Source organism: Engraulis encrasicolus, chromosome 9 (assembly GCF_034702125.1).
Source record: "Engraulis encrasicolus isolate BLACKSEA-1 chromosome 9, IST_EnEncr_1.0, whole genome shotgun sequence".
Taxonomy (NCBI): domain Eukaryota; kingdom Metazoa; phylum Chordata; class Actinopteri; order Clupeiformes; family Engraulidae; genus Engraulis; species Engraulis encrasicolus.
Genome location: NC_085865.1, coordinates 23428866 through 23450731, shown reverse-complemented (window position 1 = coordinate 23450731; position 21866 = coordinate 23428866). Strand labels below are relative to the sequence as shown.

Here is a 21866-nt window from a genome sequence, read left to right as displayed (position 1 = left end):
GAGTCAGATTTCGAGAGAGAGAGAGAGAGAGAGAGAGAGAGAGAGAGAGAGAGAGACAGAGAGAGAGAGACAGAGATAGAGACAGAGAGAGAGCGAGAGAGAGCGAGAGAGAGAGAGCGAGAGAGAGAGAGAGAGAGAGAGAGAGAGAGAGAGAGAGATCAGTGGTGAACTGAAAGAAATGGTAGGGAATGGTAGTGATGGACATGGAAAGGTCATCAGATATTCGAGATATTATGAAGACAGGCATTAGCAGCAGAGAAGATGAGGGATGGAATAATGGATTCAGAATAGAGGAAGGAGGAGAAAGAGGAGAGTGAGGAGGAGGAGGAGGAGGAGGAGGAGGAGAAGGAAGAAGCAAAATGAGAAAGATAAGCTCTAGATGAGGGAGGGAGGGAGGGAGGGGAGGTGATTTGTGAAACAGTGCGATACATAAAGTGAGAGAAAGAGAGAAGGGGAGGGAGGGAGGGAGAGTGTGAGAGGGAGGTAGGGAGGGAGAGGTGTGGGGTAGTGTGGGATGGGAGATGATCAGTGAATCTGTCTGGGGCTGGGAAGGCAAGACCAGACCAAGGGAGAACGCTAGGAGGATTAACAACTCTGACACAGAAGAAGAAGAAACTCAAACATTAAGATGAGCAGCAGAACTATATATTTTGAGGTAAGACCTTACTATTAACATTTGAATTTGATGTGACAAGTTATTGAAGCCATATTAGCAGTGCAGTGATTTAGCTGAGTTTTTAAAATGCATTTTCTGAAATGTCAAATGAATAACAATGTAGAAGTAGGCCTACTACAACTTTTTATCCTGTTGTTGAATAGGGAATTCATCAGAGGTACACATTTTTCACAAGTTCTTCTTGAGTTAAAAGTTTGGAGGTTGTGGATACTTTTTGAATGCTGGTCAAAGCAGCTGAATGCTCTTGCAACAATACTCTTTTCATTCCTTTTTTAATGTCTTGAAATTATCTTGGATTGTTTTCTCTTTCATCAATATGACCAAAAACGTTATGGTACCATTGCCAAGGGAAGAGCCACCATACAAACCGTAATACTTCAAACTACCTCAGGTGAAGTGTTACAATGAAGTGTTATCATGTCATCCAAGTACACACACATGCTGTAGGGACAATTCAGAGTGATTTGAAAAGTTAAAAGTGGCAGGGGATTACAATGTATTGGCTCACACTTTGAAAAATCTTTTCAGTCTGCTGTCGACCTCATTACGAAAGCGCTAAAATCTTATTATTAGTGTGTGAAACTCAAGAGGAGTTAGAGAGCTGCCTTCTGGTAGCTCCCCACTGGAACCACATGTCCAGGGCTGGACTGAGACCAAAACACAACCAGGTATTGTTTTGGCTTAATCAGGCCCCTCACACATACAAGTCATTTTGTACGATATCCTGCTTGACTCAGAACACTGTGTTTATTGAGGATGCACAAATGGGCCACCCCAACTAACTTGTGGAACAACCCTTAAAAACAAACAAACAAAAAACAACATTGTCAGTCCATGGGAACTGTCGGCCCACCAGGAAAATGCCCTGTTTGCCAGATTACCAGTCCAGCAATGTTCTCTGATGACGGCGAATGGTATTCTACTTGTCAACATCGTAAAACTTACTGAAACTTTATCTCAAACCATCCTGTTGACCTCAATTGCTGACCTCAATTCTGCCAAACGAAGCTGTTTTTGGCCATTCTCCACTGTCCCGTGCACAACTACTTTTGTGAGTTCACAAGTTTTTCAGTAACCATTGAAATCGGTGACTGAGGCCTGTATTTTGCATTGGTCTTACTGTTTATTGCTTGTTGACATGTGCTAAGTGAAATTCAGCACCAGATGTAAAGGGGCTTACCACACAGGCACGCTGTGGTTGACTTACATGCTTGCACAGGAAATTCTTATGACGTACCACTAAAAAAATATATTAAATATTAAATGGATGTAAATATATAAAATATCAATAAATATGAAATGGTAAAGGTATTCTATTATATGACAGTAGATAATTATAGTATATGTACATTTGTAAAGTCCTTTAATATTAATGCAATTTTACATAATTAAATTGTTCCAACTGCAGTGTTCACATATTCAACCTGTTTGTGCTTTCTGTTGCCACTTACTTCTGTGCAAATGGCAGATAATGTTCTGTAACGTATCAGTGATAAAACGGCCATTGCGGAAAAGGGGAAGTAAGTTTTAAGGCTACCTGCTTAATGTGAATGAGTCTATCTGAGACATTTTTGCTGTGAACTACGGAAAGCTATGGCCCTGTCCATCCTTCATCATTACATGTGTATTTACTGTGCCGGGGGGTAACTCGGGGCAGATTTAGGGCGAGCTGTCAAACGGGAGCGCTCGGAAATCAGCTGAGTGCTTTTTATTGATGACTTTGGCCAGCTGGCAAAAAAGACCTGATTTACTGTCTGGGCCTTTGTCTACATAGGGGATACGGAAGCACTTTCTCTCTCTCTCTCACTCTTTCCCTGTCTCAACAACCCTCTCTCGTTCCTTCCTTCTCTCTCTCTCTCTCTCTCTCTCTCTCTCTCTCTCTCTCTCTCTCTCTCTCTCTCTCTCTCTCTCTCTCTCTCTCTCTCTCTCTCTCGCCTCCCTCTGTCTTTTCTCTTCTTCTCTTCTCTTCTCTTCTCTTCTCTTCTCTTCTCTTCTCTTCTCAACACCATCTCCATCTCTCTTTCATCAGCTATGATTAACGATAACCTCAGAGGCTTGATCTCAGTTCCTCTCTGTGATATTACCAAGCGTTGGTCTATATTAAAATGCATGCATTTGCAAAGAGGTGCCTTTTACATAATAGAACAGCTAAAGACTCCAGTTATCACAGTAAGGCACACTGACAGGGCGCTGGCGCTAACCCCACAGTGCACTGCTGTTATATGGCAGAGAGCAGAATGCAACTTAGCAACAGGCCTATAAAACAATTACGAACATTTCTGTTGACTCCAAGCTGAGCTGCAGTGTAGAGTAGTGCCAAATGGTGTATGTTCATAGGAGTAAGAGGGCATATCTACTGTGTTTATTGAAAACGTAGCAGCTTGCACAATGTATTGTACTCTATGTAGAGTGTCCAGGCCTGCTGCAAGGGGGGGCAAGCAGGTCTGTGGTACCAAGTCCAGGGAGTAGAGGGACCCAGAATTTGGTCCCATTGCATCTTATATAATGAGAGGGGGGGGCCTTTCAGATGACTTTGTCCTGGGCCCAGAAAACGCTGTCAGCGGCCCTGAGAGTGCCTACTGTATGTATTTGGGATTTACTATGGTGGTAGTCTCTGTGTGGCATAACAATTGCTCAGAACTTCAGTTACAGTAAACTCAGCTCCAACAGGATTGAAGCGCATTATGCCTCTGGCCACTAAAGGAGTTCCATCCCATTTTTAATTTTGCACTAGGTCTACATGTAAAGTAGAGTAACTATGTTAAAATCCAGGGAAAAGATAAAGGACTCGCAAAATAAGCTAATGACGATCTAGGACCAAAATGTCATCACATCAAATGTGCTTGAAGTGGAATAGGTATTATGCAGGGGGGCTTTATCCAAACAATAAAGATAAAAACTAGAGGTAATGTGCAGCAAATGACATTATTATGTAGGAATGCTTATTAGACAAGATCCAAGGCCATTGTATCAGATGACGTATTTTACACACCCCTAGTAGCACAGTAACGAGGATAAAGCTGAGATCATTTTCATCAAATTACATTAAGGACTTCCAGTATCAGTTCAGTTCAGTTCAGTTCAACTTTATTGGTACCCGAAGGTAAACTGGGTTTGCAGTATAAAAGAGAAGATGGCTGTCCTTACATCAGAACCACAAGACACATGACACATAAACATGGAGTCTAAAAAACACATGTAGGCTTCACAAGGAAATAAATAAAAATGTTTGACATTTGACTGAAAGAATACACATACAACATATACACGGTGGAGGGGGGGTGGGGCACCATGGCAGAAGTGACACCACACTCCTGGTGCAGCTAAAGTGCAAAGAGCATTTTTACAAATACATTTATTTTACATTGTTTAGCAAAGTAATTGCAGCTGGGACAAAACGGCTTTTGAACCTATTGTATGGAGCAAAGGCCACCGTGTCACAGCAGCATGTGTAGACTTCCAACAACCCCCCCATGCCTGATCATCGTCTGATCATCAGGTAGAACGAAGACCCTCTTAACCTCACTCTTAACAAACCACTAGTAGCATCACACAAGGGCACATTCAGTGACACGAATAATTAGCAGGTAGAATAAAGGCCCTCTTAATCTCTTTGAAACATCAGTCGTATCGCAAGGGCCATAGCAAGTGACATGGTGAGCGTCGATGCGGGTCCATGACACGAATGATTAAAAAGTGAAACCTTCTGAGTTCACTGACCTTCATTATGATAAGCAGACGGAAACGGATTAATGAGCCCTTTGGCCAAGATGCTGTTTGTGTAAGCAGGATCGCAATTAGAGTGCACAGCACGGCAGCATGGCACACAGGGCAGGTATGGTGGACGGTGCCAAAGGTTCAAGAGATGGTTTTTAAATGAGATTGGAGAGTAGGGGATTGAGTGTTTCATCTTGTCCACATGGTATTTCTCAGACGGGCCTGGCATTCGGCAAATAGGACAGTGCCAGGGGTTCAAGAATATGGTTTCCAGAACCTTTGAATGCGGGAGCAGAGAGTGCATATATGGCCATACTGTATTGTCCACATTGTGGGTATTTCTCTGTGCCGGCCCGGCCGGGTGCTGTGCATTCAGCAAATCTTCAGGTATCCATTAGGGGGTTATTACGGCGTCCAGTAAAAAGAGCAATTTAAAGGGGTGACAGCTCTGCTGAGCAGCACGCTCCACTGAGTGCTTTCAGGGCAAATTACTACCCTGACCATCTTCCTCTCCTCCGCTCCTCCTCCTCCTCCTCCTCCACCTTTTCTTCTTCTTCTCCTTCTCCTTCTTTTTCGTGGCATGCATGTGCTGTAGATCACACCGCTTGACATGATCTAATTAATTAAGATTAAAAAAAGAGCTGCATCACAGCTGGATAGTATCCTCTAGTCGTCTGCAAGCGAGATGCAAGACAAAAAGCAAGCACTGAGGACAGGGGCGCTGACAGCTTTTGCTGGGCCCAGGGCAGTCATCAGAAAGGGCCCCCATCTAATACAATGTAATGAAAAGCCAATTTCTGGGGTCCCTCTCTCCTTGGGCCCGGGGCAACTGATCCCTTTGTCAGCCCCTTACCAGCTTCCCTGATTGAGGAGCTCAATGATTGGCCCTCAGTGGATATCAATACAATGGAAGGGTGGGAGGGAGGCTCTGTAGGGGGAAGACTGAGTGACAGCTAATGGGCAGGGAAATAAACAAATCCTTCAGCGTGCTGAGGAACAGCCGGACGTGTCATGGACGACCAGCTGGCAGGCAGAGCCGAGGACCTTCCCCTTCCTCCCCTTCCTACTCCTCCTCCTCCTCCCCTCCTTCTTCTCCTCCTCCTCCTCCTAATCCTCCTCCAACTCCGCTCTGATCAATACCAGTCTTGAGTGGCAGCTGATGCTTGAAGTGACTACTCCGCCTCCTCCTTGTAAGGGTCGTGACTGACTATGTAAGAGGATTAGAGGGCTAGTCTTGCCTCGGCAGTCACACACCTCTCATGCTGAGCCTGTGTATGTGTGGGGACATGAATGAATGGATGGAACAGGAGGATGTAAGCTAAGGAGGTGGGGCCAAGAGAGGAGAGATGGATGCACATACTAGAGGGGGATAAAAAGGTAGGGCTGTCTCAAGGTGTTAGAGAGCCTTTGGCAAAGAGGGACTTGGGGGCTCGTTTTTCTCGGCAAACTATTGGACTGTTTAGGGAGGTTTCGCTTCAATCACAAAGTTGTTTTTCCTGTCATTTGAATACAAAACAGTATATAACCTGGCATTGCCAGAGGGCCTCCTTGCACTAGGCAATTGCCTAGTTTGCTTGGCTGGTTGTGACAGGCCTGAGCAGGAATGAGTCTCCAAGAGAGGGGAGAGGGATGGATATACTAGAGGGGGATAAACAGACTGCCAAACAGTCTGACACGGCTGGGCCTTGACAAGAAGAGGACAGATAGGATTTAGAGGTATACACTTCTGGAGCCTTCACTCAGAGTCTACAGGATTTTTAAACTGCATTTCACAGACTGACACAACACAATCATTGTTTTTCACTCAAGTCTGTCCAGTGGGGAACAAGCATGCAATTATTACTGAAGAAATGACTATTGAACGAAATGACTCTCTCTCTCTCTCTCTGCACAATTATGTTGCCCTTAAACAGCCACAAGCACTAGAGGATATATGGTACATTTTAACACTGTGGAAGCATGGTGAAAAGTTATCAAATTAAATTTTCAAAAGTTTGACCATTATATAGGTTACTTACTTTTTTGATTGTGAACCATCATTTCGTTACATTTTTAAGGTAGATGCCACCTTGTAAAAAAAAAAAACCTGTCAGGACACTTGGATCATTAAGGGTACACAAAAATGTCTATTACATTTTCATGACAGTATAGCCAACATTTGGTTGAAACATCGAGGTGAGCTTTCGATTTGCAATTGCATTTTGTAAAGGGGTGTTACTTGTGCTACGTACGTATAGTATGCCATTTTAAACCTTTGTTTTCCTACAGGGTATTACAGTTTGATCATTTCATGGGGAAGAGTACACAATATCCTCCCTGTCCCTCAGTACAGACGGTTCTTCCTCTTCACTAACCAGCTCAAAACATACTATACGTATATTTGTCAACATGAACAAGCGTGCAGATGACTCAACCACCATAAGACACACCAGCATCAACCAAGGATCTGAATACCGCTCACAGTTCAACAAAACAGTAACGTGGAGAACAGAGAACCTTCTACTCAATACATCAAAACCAATGGAGCTCATTGTTGACCACAGACGCCATCCATCGCCCAGAATTCCTGTGTACATCCAAGGTGAACCCGACTCCATCTCTGAGGCATCCAAACTCCTAAAATGGAAAATGAACGCAGCCTACATCCATAAGAAAGCCCAGCAAAAGCTTCTCCATCTCCGACAGCTCAAGAGGTTCAGAGTAAGACCTAATCTCCTGTTTCGTTTTCACACAGCCGTTTGTTGAAAGTATGCACATCTCATCCATCATGGTCTGTCTGTCTACACTCTCCTGTAAGAAACTACATGGCATCTACAATTGGTTATCCTCTCCCATCCTTGGAGTCACTACATCACAAAAGGAGAGCATGCAGAACCTGCAAAATCGTCTCAGGCCGCACTCACATTGCACAATATACATTTCAGCTTCTGTCCTCTGGAAGGCACAACAAAACAACCTGTTTCAAAATCAGTTTCATTCCAACTGCCATAAACCTCGTGAGTTCCTGCAGATAAAAAGCTTGGCCACGGAGTCTGGAAAATGTTTGCTGTCTGTATGTTTGACTGTCATACACTAAATGTTTTTCATAATCACTGATCTGTGTATAACAGTTTGTGTCTCTAGTGTTTCTGTCAGATGTATGTTGGAACCTGTACAATGTTGTATGTACTGAAACAATTCCACCTTGTTTTGTGGTCATTAAAGAATCATTCATCCATTCATTTGTTTGTTCGTTCATTCATTCCGTAGGAAATTAGCAGTTCCCTGCAAATGCACAAGATTCAACATCCAAAAGAGAGAGGATATTTAAGGGAGGGTAATAATAATATCCAGGGGTGCTTTAGGGACATTCAGCGAACAAATTCAATAAGGTCATTCCATCTTATATGCTATATGGTATGAAGTATGAATGACGTAGTTTGAATGAGGAGCAAGAGGCATTGCCAGTAGTAGAGATATGCATGACTATTTGCTTATAGTCAGCATAATGGTTTATGGATGGTTTCACCGTGTTTGTAAACACGATGTTGTGAGGAGGGGCAAGACACTGGCAACAACCATGTGAGCTAATTTTTTGACCAACAGCGGTTCCCAACAATCAGAGGTTGAGTTGTGCGCAGCTAGTTCCGTGCAGTCAAAATTTAGAACCCGTGTATACTCTCACAATGCACTGTACTTTGTGTCACAGGGCGTTGTGGAGCACGAGTCAAGACGCAAAGGCTTTTCATGCACAAACGCGATAGACCAGGGGTTCCCAACCTTTTCCAACTTGCGGCCCACTCTGAAATTAACACAAATGTTCGGGGCCGGCACACATATGGTCCCTTTACCTTTGATCTCTGAGTGCTGAATAAACAATGTACACCTATTTATGTCCTAAAAGAGAATGAGATTGAATTGAACATTCAACACTAAAATAACCCAACATATTGAATGTGACTAAAATGCTCAGAACAGTGTTGAATTAAAACAGCCGATTATCCTATGTATGAACCCTGTGGAGTAAGGAGCTAGTGTAGGCCAGTCATCATCAGGCCCTAGTCAAGCACCTGTTACTACTGAGGCATACAGTAAACGACAAGTGGTGTTAGTGTGTGTGTGTGTGTGTGTGTGTGTGTGCGTGCGTGTGTGTGTGTGTGTGTGTGTGTGGGCATGTGTGTGTGTGTGGGCAAGTGTGTGCGTCTGTGTGTGTGTGTGTACATGTATGTGCGTGTGCGTGTGTGTCTGTCTGTCTGGCTGTGTGTCATGAAATGGGAGCTCCGCTCTAGCCTCTTCGGTTTAGATTACATATGGTAGCTTTGCCAAGTACCTCTGATTTACAATGGTGGAATGAAACAGTCAAGTCATCATGATCGTAATATTTATGGCCATGAAATATACTATATCTGCATCATAGCATTCCAGCATTCCATACATGCATGTCTGACTCCTTATCTGTACTTTCAGGTGGAAATTTTGGATGCTAGGACCAAACAGCAACTGTGCTTTATGGACAAGGTAAAGTTACCGTATGGCAGTCTTAACACAGTAGGAGCCACTTATAGTCCATGCGGTCATATACTACCATGCAACTTCCCGGGTGTTAATGTGTGGGAGATTAACAGAGATTTCCCAGACCCTGCAAGGAGCAATCGTGCTGCAGTCGAGAAATACAGTATAAAGTCAGTGCTGATATTGTATGCTTGCTTGTGTAATACAACAGCTGGTCATTTATGTATGTGTGTTCATTTGTCTTCTTGCAGGTTGATCCACACTCAACCATAGGAGAAGTAAAGAGTCTCTTTCACAAGTCATGTAAGCCCAATGTAAATTTCTTTAAAACATGTGTATTAAAATGTGTATTTAAATTGTGTATTAAAACATGTGTATTAAAATGTGTATTTAACAGTGTGTGTCTGTATGCGTGCCTGCGTGTGTACATGCGTGTGTGCACATGTGTTTATGTGTGCATCAATGTGTATGCGCACATTAATGACAGAACCTGCATGGCCCTGGTAAAGGGTGTGTTTATGTGTATGTGTATGTGTCCTGTGCCTGTCCACCGTGTCACCATATTGAAAAGTAGATCATTGATTGCAGAGGTGACATTCTTTTTTCCCCCAACATTGATTGGTGGCTTTGTGGTGCCGGGGGCTTGCTCATGGGCTCTGACAGCGGGAGATGTGTATTGACCAGTCTGACTAATCTGCCTCTGTCCATCACTCTCCCCCATGCAGACCCGAAATGGTACCCGTCCAGACAGGCACTGAAGCTGGACCCCAGTAAGTCTCCCACATAAATACATGGGTCAGTGTGACATTTCAGCAGTAGCACACGTCAGGGCGGCACGACAAACAGTTCCACTATTTCATGGATTTTTGTTTTGTTTTTTGTTTTTAGTGGATTATCCAAGAAGCATATTCAAGGCAGCATATCAACCACCAATTACTAATTCATTTATGGGCATTAGATTCCGTTGCGCCACCTTCCGTCTCTATTACATACTTATTAGGACTTGGTGGCAATGAACAAGAAATTTGTGAATACAAACTTGACAAATTATCTATTTTGCTTAACATACACTGTAAAAAATTTGAAGAGGGTTTACTCAATAATATTGTGGCAAGAAAGTGACACGTGATATAATTGATTATATTTTATGACTACAATATTGATTAAAATTAATTGAGAAATATCACTTAAATTTACGTGATAATAATATATACCGGCTAATAGAAGACACTATAGATGTGTGTTTTATTTACTCTATAAATGACAGCTTATACTGCTTAAAACTAATGAGTAAATTTTAAAAATATATATTTATTATGAAAAACTCAATTTAAATGTGCAACTTACCAAAGTTAATTTAAATAATATTTACTACTTTCTCCTCATATTATTTACATTATATTTGCTAGTTTTATTTGCTAAAGGAGACTACCATGCACAAAAGTAGTAGGAAATTAGATAACATTTATTTGTCTTTCCCACTTCAATTTAGCAACACTAAAATGGGTTGCTCAACAGAAAAAAAAACAAAAGCATATTCATTTGTGCACACAAAATACAAACAAGTTTTAGAGGAATGCACCGTGTGCAATGTTTATGTAAAGAAAAAAAAAGAAAAAACAAAAAAAAAACTGAAGTTCACAGGCATGCACAATCTTGTGTGTGCGCGAGAGAGTGAGCGAGGTCTGTGTAAGGAGTCACCTGAAAGGCTCTAATGAAGAAGTAATGACCTCACTGTGTACCTGCAATTACACAAACGTGTGAGTGTGTGTGTGTGTGTGTGAGCGATAGTGTGCGAGCGTGCAAGCGAGCGAGAGAAACAGAGTTTGAGCAAGCAAGACCTGTAAGAGGAGGCATCAGAGCATCTCTAATAAAGAACTAAAGAACTCTAGAAGAAGCGTAAGTGTCCATTGCACTGCCTCAGCTCAAGTGTCCATTGCACTGTCTCAGCTCAAGTGTGCATCGCACTGTCTCAGCTCAAGTGTGCATCGCACTGTCTCAGCTCAAGTGTCCATTGCACTGTCCATCGCACTGCTTCAGCTCAAGTGTCCATTGCACTGTCCATCGCACTGCTTCAGCTCAAGTGTCCATTGCACTGTCTCAGCTCAAGTGTCCATTGCACTGTCCATCGCACTGCCTCAGCTCAAGTGTCCATTGCACTGTCTCAGCTCAAGTGTCCATTGCACTGTCCATCGCACTGCCTCAGCTCAAGTGTCCATTGCACTGCCTCAGCTCAAGTGTCCATTGCACTGCCTCAGCTCAAGTGTCCATTGCACTGTCTCAGCTCAAGTGTCCATCGCACGGTCTTAGCATAAGTTTGCTAACGGCACAGTAGATATAACTTAATGCTTCGTTCACAGCTTCAAACACATCTACAGACACATCAGATATCAACAAATCAACCGATGATGGCATAACACATTTGACTTTTTTGTGCGTGTCAACCTGCTTGAAAAAGTAGTGTTTGGAGAAATTAAAAGGTAAATCTTTAAGTCATTAAGTTCTGAAAAACTGAAGTCAAGTGTCCATTGCATCGCCTCAGCTCAAGTGTCCAGTTCGGCATTTCCTTAGTCCAACAACTTACTCTTCAAAGTGCGCAGCTTTGGGGACTGCTTCGAACAGTCCAGCTCCAGAAGGAGCTTCTGGAAGATTTCAAATGTATATCTGAGCTCCTTAGGGTAGGCCAGATTTAGTGCATAAGTCAGCCCGAGGAGCATGCAGCAAGCCCTGGCAAAGGTACCCAGAGTGGTGAGAACTTTCACTCCCTCAATGACGACACCAACATCGCTCGGCCCCTCTGCTGAGCTGGACATGATGCTGTAGATCTTCATTTTTTGAGCAGCAAGGTCCTCGGACATCCGTTCTTCATCAGCGTCCTGAAATAACAAGAACATTAAATATTAAAGTCTTATTTATCATCTGATCAGTCAAACAAAAGGCCTTAGCTGAGCATCCTGTGATTACAATTTAATACATCACTCTCTACACAATCTGTTTCCATGTGACACTTCCTTATTTGATTGTGGATTATTTTTGAAATAGTTAGGAGCACTTATTTTCAATTGTCCAAAACTAGCGGGCCAGTTATCAGTTTTTCAGCCTCACATCCTACAGCAGCCATTCCTCACACAGTATTTAATCAAGACAGAGCTATAGAGTGAGGGAAAGAGTACATGAGAGATGTGAAGAGATAAGACACAGAGACAGTGAAAACTAGAGTGTGTGTGTGGGCGTAAGGAGAGAAACATAATGCATGTGCACGAGAGAGAGAGAGAGAGAGAGAGAGAGAGAGAGAGAGAGAGAGAGAGAGAGAGAGAGAGAGAGAGAGAGACAGACAGACAGACAGACAGACAGACAGAAGACTAGACAGTGCGGGTGTGTGGTGTGAGACAGACATACAGAGACAAAGAGTGAGTGAGAGTAACCACGGAGGGGCCAGGAGGCGGGGCGAGGCCACAAGCACAAGTGAAGGAAGAAAGGTTGCATATTGGAGAAAGTGAGAGAAAGAGAGAGCAAGGGAGCAATGGAGGCCGGGAGTTGGCATATTAGGAAAAAAATAAAAAATAAAAAATTTACTCCTTTACCTTTTTTAATTTAAAGTTTTGGAAACAAAACTCACTATTTTCTGTGCCGTTTTATGCTTGGTATCCCACTCAGCTGTGTTGAATGCCACGTGCGCCAAGTTCACTTACAAAGGATCTTGCATGAACACCTAGAGAAAGAAAAGGATACACATACCCATGCATCAGATATGAGACCTTAACATTGCATTTTTAAGCACATGTAGAAAACAAATGAACATTTCAACCTTCATTTTTACATTTGCCCATTCCATTCAACTGCACCATGGTCCTTCAATGCCCTTACTTTGCATCATCTTAATATCTACATTGACACTTTGAATGCACAACTTACTGTTCTCTGTGCCGCTGAACTGTTTGTCTCGTGGTGCTGTTAAAATCATCTGCTTTGAATCACACTTTCACTGCTCAAACAACTAGAGAAAGAAGAAAACACAAGAGAGACCCACACATCAGATCTTAGGTCCACACCTTGTATTATCTAGACATATGAGGGCAGTAAGTGAACATCATTAAAACATGAAACACATACACAGTTCAAAACCATAGTTTTGCATTAAGCCATTTCAAAAGGCACCAGAATATCCTATAATAAATTGTGCATGGGTTAGAAAGAGACAAGCTCTATAACATACCATCACAGACATATCAAAACATGAAACTACCGTTTTAAGCAATGCCTCAAAATAAGTCATTTTGCCCTTTAAGTCAGCCTTTAATGTGTTAATATCTCCAAAAAATGTTGTCTTGGGCTTCCATCACGCTAAGCTAATGCCAAGCTAATGCCCAGCCCAAGTTCAGCCCGTCTGCAGATAAGTGAAGCCTTTTTTTTAAAAAAAATATGGAGGTTTCACACCTTTACTCTGCACAAAATTTTGAATTTTACATTTTGTACTCAAAACTCACTGTTTTCTGTACTGTTCAACCACTTGGGTCCCTGTGATGCGTGCACCAAGTTCACTTAAAAATGCTCTTGCACGAACAGCTAGAAAAAGAAGGGAGAAGGGGGAGGGGACAAGATAAGGACTTGCATCAGATGATTAAATTACTCTGTGATAGTGTACTAAGTGCATGAGGATATTCTGAACATTATTTCAACACAAATTCAACTTTCAAAAACCTTTTTTTTATTCCTTTTTAGCCATTAGCCTGTTCAATTAATTTGGCAAAATGGATCTTTAATGCCCTTAACCTGCACCATTTTACTCTACACATTAACATTTTGTATGCACAGTTGAATGGGTTCATGCCTATGCAATTTGGAATTTTGCATTTAACGTTTTCCTTTGATGCACAACCACACAAGCAATGTTCTTGTTTGGTCTACAGTGCTGCTACTCCATCTGACTGAGAGCTGAATCTAGAGACATTAGCCACCACCATGTGTGTTCGCTGACAAAACAAAGCATGTCGCTCTTCATGCGGCATTGATCCAGCTAGGCACGAGCTATTACAACGGGCATAGCTCAGTAACTAATGGGTGGACTGTATTAGGAAAATTGGAAAATACGTGCGCGTCTCCTTGGTGTATGGACATGTGGAATAAAAGGAATTCACTGGCCTTTTCTTCAATATAAGGTAATACAATGAATGCAGCACAGCAAAGCACCAGGGTACAATTGAATGCAATTCCAAATAAAATATTCTTCAGTAGGTTTCCAATTATTTACATTATGAAGGTAACAAAGGCATGTGTGTGTGTGTGTGGTCTACAAGGAAAAAAGGGGACAGGAAAATATCTTCCAGTTAAAACTATACTGGTGCACTAACTCAGAGATACAGGACACATGACAAATATGGAGGAAGATCGTCATCTATTAGGCAACGAGCGGTAAAACAGGTTGCTGACAGTTATGGGAAGTTCCAGCATCTTCACTTTAAATGAATACAAAATCCAACGAACTTCTGCATCAAGATTATAAGCCTACAATGTCTAATAAAGGGCAGATTTATGACACACTGCACTCGAAATGACTCCACGCATACATAGGAAGCAAATAGCACCGTAAATCTGCAGTAAAGTCAAGCTAAACTCAAGGTAACTTAGCTGGAAATGAGTAGACAAAAAACGATCTCTAAAACTTCTATCTATCATCTCACACATCACATACACAGGGAAAAAAGGCTAGATATTCAATATTTCGTCAGGATTACTTACATTTTGGTCATTTACGCACATAGGATAAAGGAAACTTCAGCAGGACTTCAACAGCAAGCGGCATCGACTCAACTAAAGGACTTACCAACTCGTGCCCAGGAACATGAATAATCTACCTGCCACTCACTGTGCACGTGAATCATGAATATTAATGAGAATCACGGCAGGGGCACATGCACAAAACCCTGGCCTTTCCAACACGAGCTGTTCAGTGAAAGCGAGTTCGATAGAAAAAAAAAGTCTTTGCAGATTAATGTACCTAGCCTGCTACACTGGACTAAAAAGTTACGTAACTGTGCAGTTAGCCTAATCAAAAAGAGGCACTGGCGATGAAAAGCCGAGAAACTTAATGTAATTCACACACATTTTCGTTTCTAGCTTCAAACCAGCTCTTGAACTTGTCTAGAACTGAACACACGGCTAAAAATGGGAATTGTTGTTGCTTTGGACAGCATGCCTACCTACAAATAGACCAAGTAGTTGTATTACGCGAGAGACCGGAATGATATTCGACTGTACACCTACATCGAATTGCAAACTTAAGATGTTGACAAAATAATAATGAAACCAGTTCATTACCTTTACAGAAGTCCAAAACGTGAACAGTCCATGACCATGTGCAGCGACTTCTCCTCTGCTGGCTGCGCCGGAAATGCAGTTGTCATTGAAACAGCTTCTTCTCAATGAATAAAATCAAAGTTCTTAAGATACGATTCTAGTAAAATCTACTACTTACACCATATCATTGACTTAATTCATTTAAACCAAGTAATAAATACTCTGGTATTCAGAGCAAATTTTATTTGCTCAAAAGTGTGTAAAATGTAGTGAATTATTGCTGGAAAATGATTAATTTTACTCAATTCCATTCAAAAATGCACAAACCCATTTTTTCAGGGTTTTATCTTTCTATCATAAATGCTTAAATATTAATGAACTGCAGTCTCTCTTTTTACAGTGTATGTCTTTTAAGTAATTTATACAGGCAATTATTTTTGCTAATATGTGCACCCTGAAATACAGTGTAACCATTTTTTACATACAGTATGCATAAAATGTGTCATTTTTATGGTTCATTAAAACCACTTAGCCTGACAAGTTGTCAGCATCACCTGATGCTGCTCTTCCGGCTGCGCCTGCCTCTTCAGGGTTTTGCAGGACGGTTTTATCACCCTGAGGAAATTTCTAGAGACCACGGCCTTAAAAAGTGGGTTAATGACGGCAGCGGAGAGCAGATGGAAATTGATTGTTTCTTTTTTCTCTCGCTCCATCTCTGAATGTGGATAGAAAAGAGGTCACCTTGATTTTCAAACAAAAAGAAAAAAAACCCTATTCAATCAACAGTCCTTTTTTGTAGAGCCTTACCAAGAATGTGAATAGCAGCACACTGTATTAATATGAATGGCATTTCGGAAAAGGCCATAGGCACGAAAAGCCCAGTCCAAATGGAAGAGAATCCATAATTCTATCATATTAAAAGCTCCTGTTGACCTTTCCGTGTGGTCTTTATGTGTTGTTGCCTGCAGAGGGTAAAGCCCTCAGAGATGAAGACGTGCTCCAGAACCTTCCGGTTGGTACCACGGCAACCATGTACTTCAGAGACCTGGGCCCCCAGCTAGGATGGACGATGGTGAGGATCTGCAGTTGGGAAAGTCATTCAAAGTTCAAAAGTGATAATCACCATTAATGACCGTAATGATTATACAATAGTGATTATAATCTATTGTAATATTGTTCTGTGCGGTCCATTGGAGCTGATTGCACAAAGGGCCCACAATTTGCTGCTACGTCCCTGCCACCATCACAAATCAAACGACTGGCGGCTGCCTGCCTAGCTTGGTGACAAGATGTTCCTCTGATGTTTTTTGGTACCTCAGGTGTTCTTGGCTGAGTACATGGGGCCTCTCCTCATCTACCTCCTCTTCTACTTCCGCGTGCCCTACATCTACACGGACAAGTTTGCCTTCACGGCCAGCCCATATCCCGTGGTCAGGTACGTACACAGTGACACATACCTGTACACATGGATATATACAGTACATGTATGTAAAATATGAGTAGATTGGTATGCAGTACGGCGTGTGTACAGGTGGGTATAATTACCTCCGCCAAGGTCGCGTTGGTTTGTTTGTCTGTTTGTTTGTCTGTCTGTCAGCAGGATAACTCAAAAAGTTATGAACGGATTTTGATTAAATTTTGTGGAGTTGGACACGAAAAAAGGAACAAGTGATTACATTTTGGTGGTGATCTGATTAAGGATTTTATTGAAAAAAGATTCTTCACCATTGCGGGATACAGTTTCTAACTCCACAAAAACAAGACAGAAAGACTAGAAAAAAAGGGTGTAACATAGTCAAATGTCAAACAGCTCCCTTGGTGGAGGTCTGCACTCTCTGAGTGCATTTCTAGTTGTTTATATGACGCACTCACAGTGCTGCATGTGTAGATATACCTTAGTATCTACATTCTAATAGAAACCTTAATTTCCTGTCAATGTTTCTGTACTAACATGGGCACATCTCTCTACTCTCTACACACTTACACAACTGCCCTCTCGCACTGAACTCTGTCATCTTTTATTAAGCCGTCCATCCTCATTTAACCTCATCACCCAGACTCTATGCTGCTCTTTGTCCTCATCTTCAGGAGGGTCAAATGTCATCTCATTTTCTTATTCTGTCTGTCTGCGTTGTCATTTTTTCCATGGCTCCTCTGCTGTTTTTTTAACATCTATTCTTACATCCCTCCTCTCCCTCTCTCCTCTGTCCCTCCTCCTCTTCTCTTCTCTTCTCTTCTCTTCTCTTCTCTTCTCTTCTCTTCTCTTCTCTCCTCTCCTCTCCTCTCCTCTCCTTTCCTCCCCTCTCCTCTTCTCTCCTCTCTTCACAGTCTGGCCTGTGCTTGTCACTCCTTCCACTACATCAAGAGGTTAATTGAAACTATATTTGTGCATCGTTTCTCTCACGGCACCATGCCACTGAGGACAATAGCCAGGGTACGTACCGCACCGTACAGCTTTGGGGGCGAGCGCGACACGCAGCACACCGCACGCACAAGCGTTTTTGTGTGTGTGTGTGTGTGTGTGTGTGTGTGTGTGTGTGTGTGTGTGTGTGTGTGTGTGTGTGTGTGTGTGTGTGTGTGTGTGTGTGTGTGTGTGCATGCGTTTGTGTGGAGGGGGGGCTGTTGGCAGCTGGGGTCACATGGGGGCATGTCTTAATCATATCAGTCTCTTGGGGGCATGTCTTAGTCAATACCAACCCTCAACAACTCACTCAACTCATTCACAACAGGAATCAAATACAGTGACAGGGGAGTTCCCTTTACATGCGCTGAGAAACAAAAACTTTGAATAGAGAGTACATGTAAACTGATGTAGATGAGGCACCAGAGTCTATACTCCACAGACTGTGAGACTGAACAATGAGAGCCACTGACATACTCAGTTCATGTGTCATTCTCTTATAGTTTATCCATCAAAGTGTCACTCTTTTCTCCCATACTTGGCAGTCCATTATTCTTTCTCAGTTTACCCTTACTTTCTACCGTCTGCTTCTTTTCTCGGCAGAATTGTGCCTATTATTGGGGCTTTGCTGCCTGGTTGGCGTATTACATCAACCACCCTCTCTACACACCTCCATGTAAGTCTACCAGCACATTACACACATAGTATTGATTCGTCTGAAGAAGGGGTTTTCACCCGAAGCGTTACGTAAAATATTTATAAAAGGGGGAGCAGTAAACTCCTAGTTATTTTTTTTGGTAACACTTTATTTTAGGGATACATCTATTAGCACTAATACATACAATGTTAATGCCTGCATAAGTAACTTGTAAGGCATGTACTAAGCAAACGCTAGGGTCTACTAGGTCCTTACTAAGGTTACATTGGTAATAAATCCCTTATTGTGCATGAACAAGACATTTGCGAATACATGCCTAACAAATGTTTGATTTTGCTTTGTACATGCCTCATAAGTTACTTATACAGGCACATTGTATGTATTAGTGCTAATAGATGTATCCCTAAAATAAAGTGTTACCATTTTTTTTTTCTTGCTCCCGGATCAGACGGGATGGATATGCAGGCTTTAACCTAATCCTATACTGATTCATCTTAACTGACATGAGATCTCATTGAATAACACAGTATCATGATTTGTGTTTCACAGCATATGGAGAGATGCAAGTTAACTATTCACTCTTGGTGTTTATAGTAAGTATAGTACCTGCATAATGTTCTTTGATATTTTTTTAATTATTTAATTTTATGCGTTATCTTTATTAATGTGCTTCTGGCACATTTAACAGGAACATGGAGCAAAATGAATTCAGTTAATTTATGAATGTATGGCTTCAGTGCATTAATTATGGATGTTGTTGAAATGTATTACAGCTGTGTGAAGCCGGGAATTTCTCCATCCATTTGACCTTGAATAACCTCAGAGGAGAAGGTCAGAGAGCTACGGCATGCATGTCCACTGTATGACACTGGGCTACTGGGCAGAGATTTGCATGCACGAGTGCTGTATTGGCTCTTATCCTAATGTTCTGTCTTTATTACACACAATTTAGCTGACACCTTTAAATATTACCAGATGCTGCATGTTCAGCATGTTACAGTATACATACTGTCTTTAAAACACACTTCATTAGCTCCTGCCATGTCTTTTTCTTATAGTTTATGGTTGCTTTGGTTGGATAGGGCCCAAGATCAGAAAGTTTCCCAGCCCGACCAAGAACCCCTTCACTTGGCTTTTCTTCTTTGTGTCCTGCCCCAACTACACGTATGAGGTAAGGGATGGCACTATAGTGCATTTTCTAACACAGGTTATAAACACATTATCTCCTTTCACAACAGAATTGTCTTTTCTGATTGGCTGATATGGTGACCATTCATTTCATGAAACCAGTCAATCGTCTAACTTAGACATGCATAGAATCTTCCTTTGGAATACCGTTATCTAAGGGATAACGTTGTAGGAATCATGCACATTATCTAACGAAAATTAAATAATCACACTGTCAGCATTCCAAACGGAGAGCCTATGCACGTCCAACGTGCCATTGCACGCCATTAACTTCATCGAACCGATCACGTCATTGGTCGTTATCCCTTACCTGATTTACAAGAATGCCATAAAACAAGGGTGCCATGGTTCAGCGTTTGTGTCATGCCATGGATCCGGAGATCCGGGTTAGATTCAAACTATACTGACCCATCTCTCTCTCCCCCTGTACTTTCCTTTCACTTTCTCGCACAGTCCTATCAAAGAAGGACCAAAGCATAACTTCAAGACGGATTGCCATTAAACATTAACAAAATAAAACATTGCAGTGTATGTAAATTAAGTAATGTAACATAATGTATATTTTCAATGCAGTGCGCAGCTCTATTGGTTTTCCAACAAACCTACAGTAGGCCTATGAACGGACAACTAAAATATCATTGTGTTTTTTACTTTGTATTTCTATACCTGTGACAACTTAACACCGTTGTATCTTTGTACTGCATTGGCCTGAATATAAAACAAGGTTTTTCATCTCTTCGACAGAAAGGGGTTAGAGGGTGGGGGGTTGTCGTCTTACATTCAGGGATGTCTTGCTGTATAGGCCTATTCAGGGCAATATAGTAATAATCATTGAAAATGCTTGTCTGTGTAATGACCTGTTGTGTGGTGTGATCGTTTTTCTTCAGGTTGGAGCTTGGGTTAGCTTCTCCATCATGACTCAATGTGTCCCAGGTAAGTGGTCTTAACCACTCTGACAGACCCTGTTTGCACAAACATGGACATTGTCGTAATTTGCAAATGCATCTTTTGGGCCCAACATTATGAGTTCACATAAGTACATATAAGTCCTACATCCCTAAATTAGATTTAAAAAAACAAAAAAGAACAAAAAAACCCACCTGTTAAAATGTTCTTTTATCTACATGTTGTGTAAACAGGATAAAAATATAATGAACAGATAAAAATGTGTTTGTTAAAATATCCACATACGTATAAACTAAGACCTTAGACTGCCTTCAAAATCCTCTTGGCAATAAAATAAAAAATGGTGTCCTCTGCACATTGACTTATGACACAAATTTAGTAACGTTATCCTGCCGTGCAATACAGTACAGTTCATTTCATTTCAGTTCAATTAGGTTCGGTAGGGTTATTTGGGAATGAATTCTAAATTATTATTACCACTGAACTGTACTGTGCTGCTTAGTAGAAATTGGGCTTTAGAATGCACAATTATTCACCAAAAGCTCATTCGTTATAAGTTTTAGATTGCAGTCATTACAAAGCATGGAATTGAATCGAATGGCACTGATGAAGAATGATGTTTGTTCATCTGTATATAACCCTTCTCTTGTGTCCGTAGTGGCCCTGTTTGCATTTCTGGGCTTCATCCAAATGACCATCTGGGCAAAGGGCAAACACAAAACCTACACCCGCGAGTTTAAGGACTACCCCAACCTACGGATGCCAATCCTGCCTCTCATCCTATGAGGGAAAAAAAAAAACAGAGACCAAGAGAAAAAGACATAAAAGCAGTTGAGAGATGCAGTGGAGGCAAGAAAGACAGAACAGGGACTCCCAGAGCAACCTCTACCAACTTTTGATTGACATCCCAGCGGTTTCGTCTTCAACAGGAAGTTCAGCAATTGCCGCAGCTGGGTCCATCAAAACGCCCCGGCGGTCTCCCAGGAGCTGCCGCACAGGTTGACAGACAGCGAGGAAATGGCTGCAGGTGGTCCACAAAGCCACATGGCGCTTTTCAAAAGATGGAACTGAACACCCATGCATTCTGCAGCTTTACTTCGAGAAAACAGGGGAAACAGCTGCTCTGACAATGGACCTGTGTTACTTAGTGTGTGGCATTTATGTAGACTCTCTGGGTGGTGTAATCACTGAGAGAGAGAATAGAGACTAAGTGGATTTTGCATTTTTTGACTCGCATCCTGAAACTGAAACTGAAGAGCTTTGCTGTTGGAACTATATTTTTTTCAAAACTACAGTCTCTATTTTAGAATCATGGGGCATGAAATAATGTGGGAAAGGGGGAAATTAAGGTATTCTAACTTTTGAACAAAGCCCTCAGGACTTTTTTTATATGACATCCTGAATTAGAAAAATTGGTGAATTTTTACAAATCCTTACAATATAATGAAAAAATACATAGAACTTTAAAACTTTGTGTGTGTGTGTGTGTGTGTGTGTGTGTGTGTGTGTGTGTGTGTGTGTGTGTGTGTGTG

At 41.8% G+C, this 21866-nt stretch overlaps 1 protein-coding gene and 1 long non-coding RNA gene across 4 annotated transcripts; one reads left to right on the top strand and one right to left on the bottom strand.

Moving 5' to 3' along the window:
• Window positions 1-544: 544 nt before the first annotated feature.
• On the top strand, window positions 545-21866 carry LOC134455616 (very-long-chain enoyl-CoA reductase-like). Of its 3 annotated transcripts, none has more exons than XM_063206793.1 (13): window positions 545-655; window positions 8840-8890; window positions 9136-9187; window positions 9610-9654; window positions 16150-16253; window positions 16501-16616; window positions 17510-17615; window positions 18186-18258; window positions 18790-18833; window positions 19014-19071; window positions 19323-19411; window positions 20316-20361; window positions 20993-21865. In XM_063206793.1, the coding sequence occupies exons 1-13, from the start codon at window positions 629-631 to the stop codon at window positions 21118-21120; spliced, it is 939 nt and encodes a 312-aa protein (XP_063062863.1). In that variant the 5' UTR covers window positions 545-628; the 3' UTR covers window positions 21121-21865. The 3 variants fall into 3 exon arrangements, with proteins under 3 accessions (XP_063062863.1, XP_063062862.1, XP_063062861.1); XM_063206792.1 differs by having other exon boundaries at window positions 19299-19411; XM_063206791.1 differs by lacking the exon at window positions 545-655 and adding an exon at window positions 6497-7093 and having other exon boundaries at window positions 20993-21866.
• LOC134455618 (uncharacterized) lies at window positions 11489-13211 on the bottom strand. The gene is made up of 3 exons (XR_010036134.1): window positions 12800-13211; window positions 12504-12596; window positions 11489-11760 (listed from the first exon to the last, which is right to left on the bottom strand). It is a non-coding gene; the product is annotated as an uncharacterized LOC134455618 (long non-coding RNA).

Coding starts and splice junctions, on each gene's coding strand:
- LOC134455616 (XM_063206791.1), top strand. CDS start 6,782: ATGAACAAGCGTGCAGATGACTCAACCACCATAAGACACACCAGCATC. Junction 9,655..16,149: donor GGCACTGAAGCTGGACCCCA/GTAAGTCTCCCA, acceptor TGTTGCCTGCAG/AGGGTAAAGCCCTCAGAGAT. Junction 20,362..20,992: donor CATGACTCAATGTGTCCCAG/GTAAGTGGTCTT, acceptor TTGTGTCCGTAG/TGGCCCTGTTTGCATTTCTG.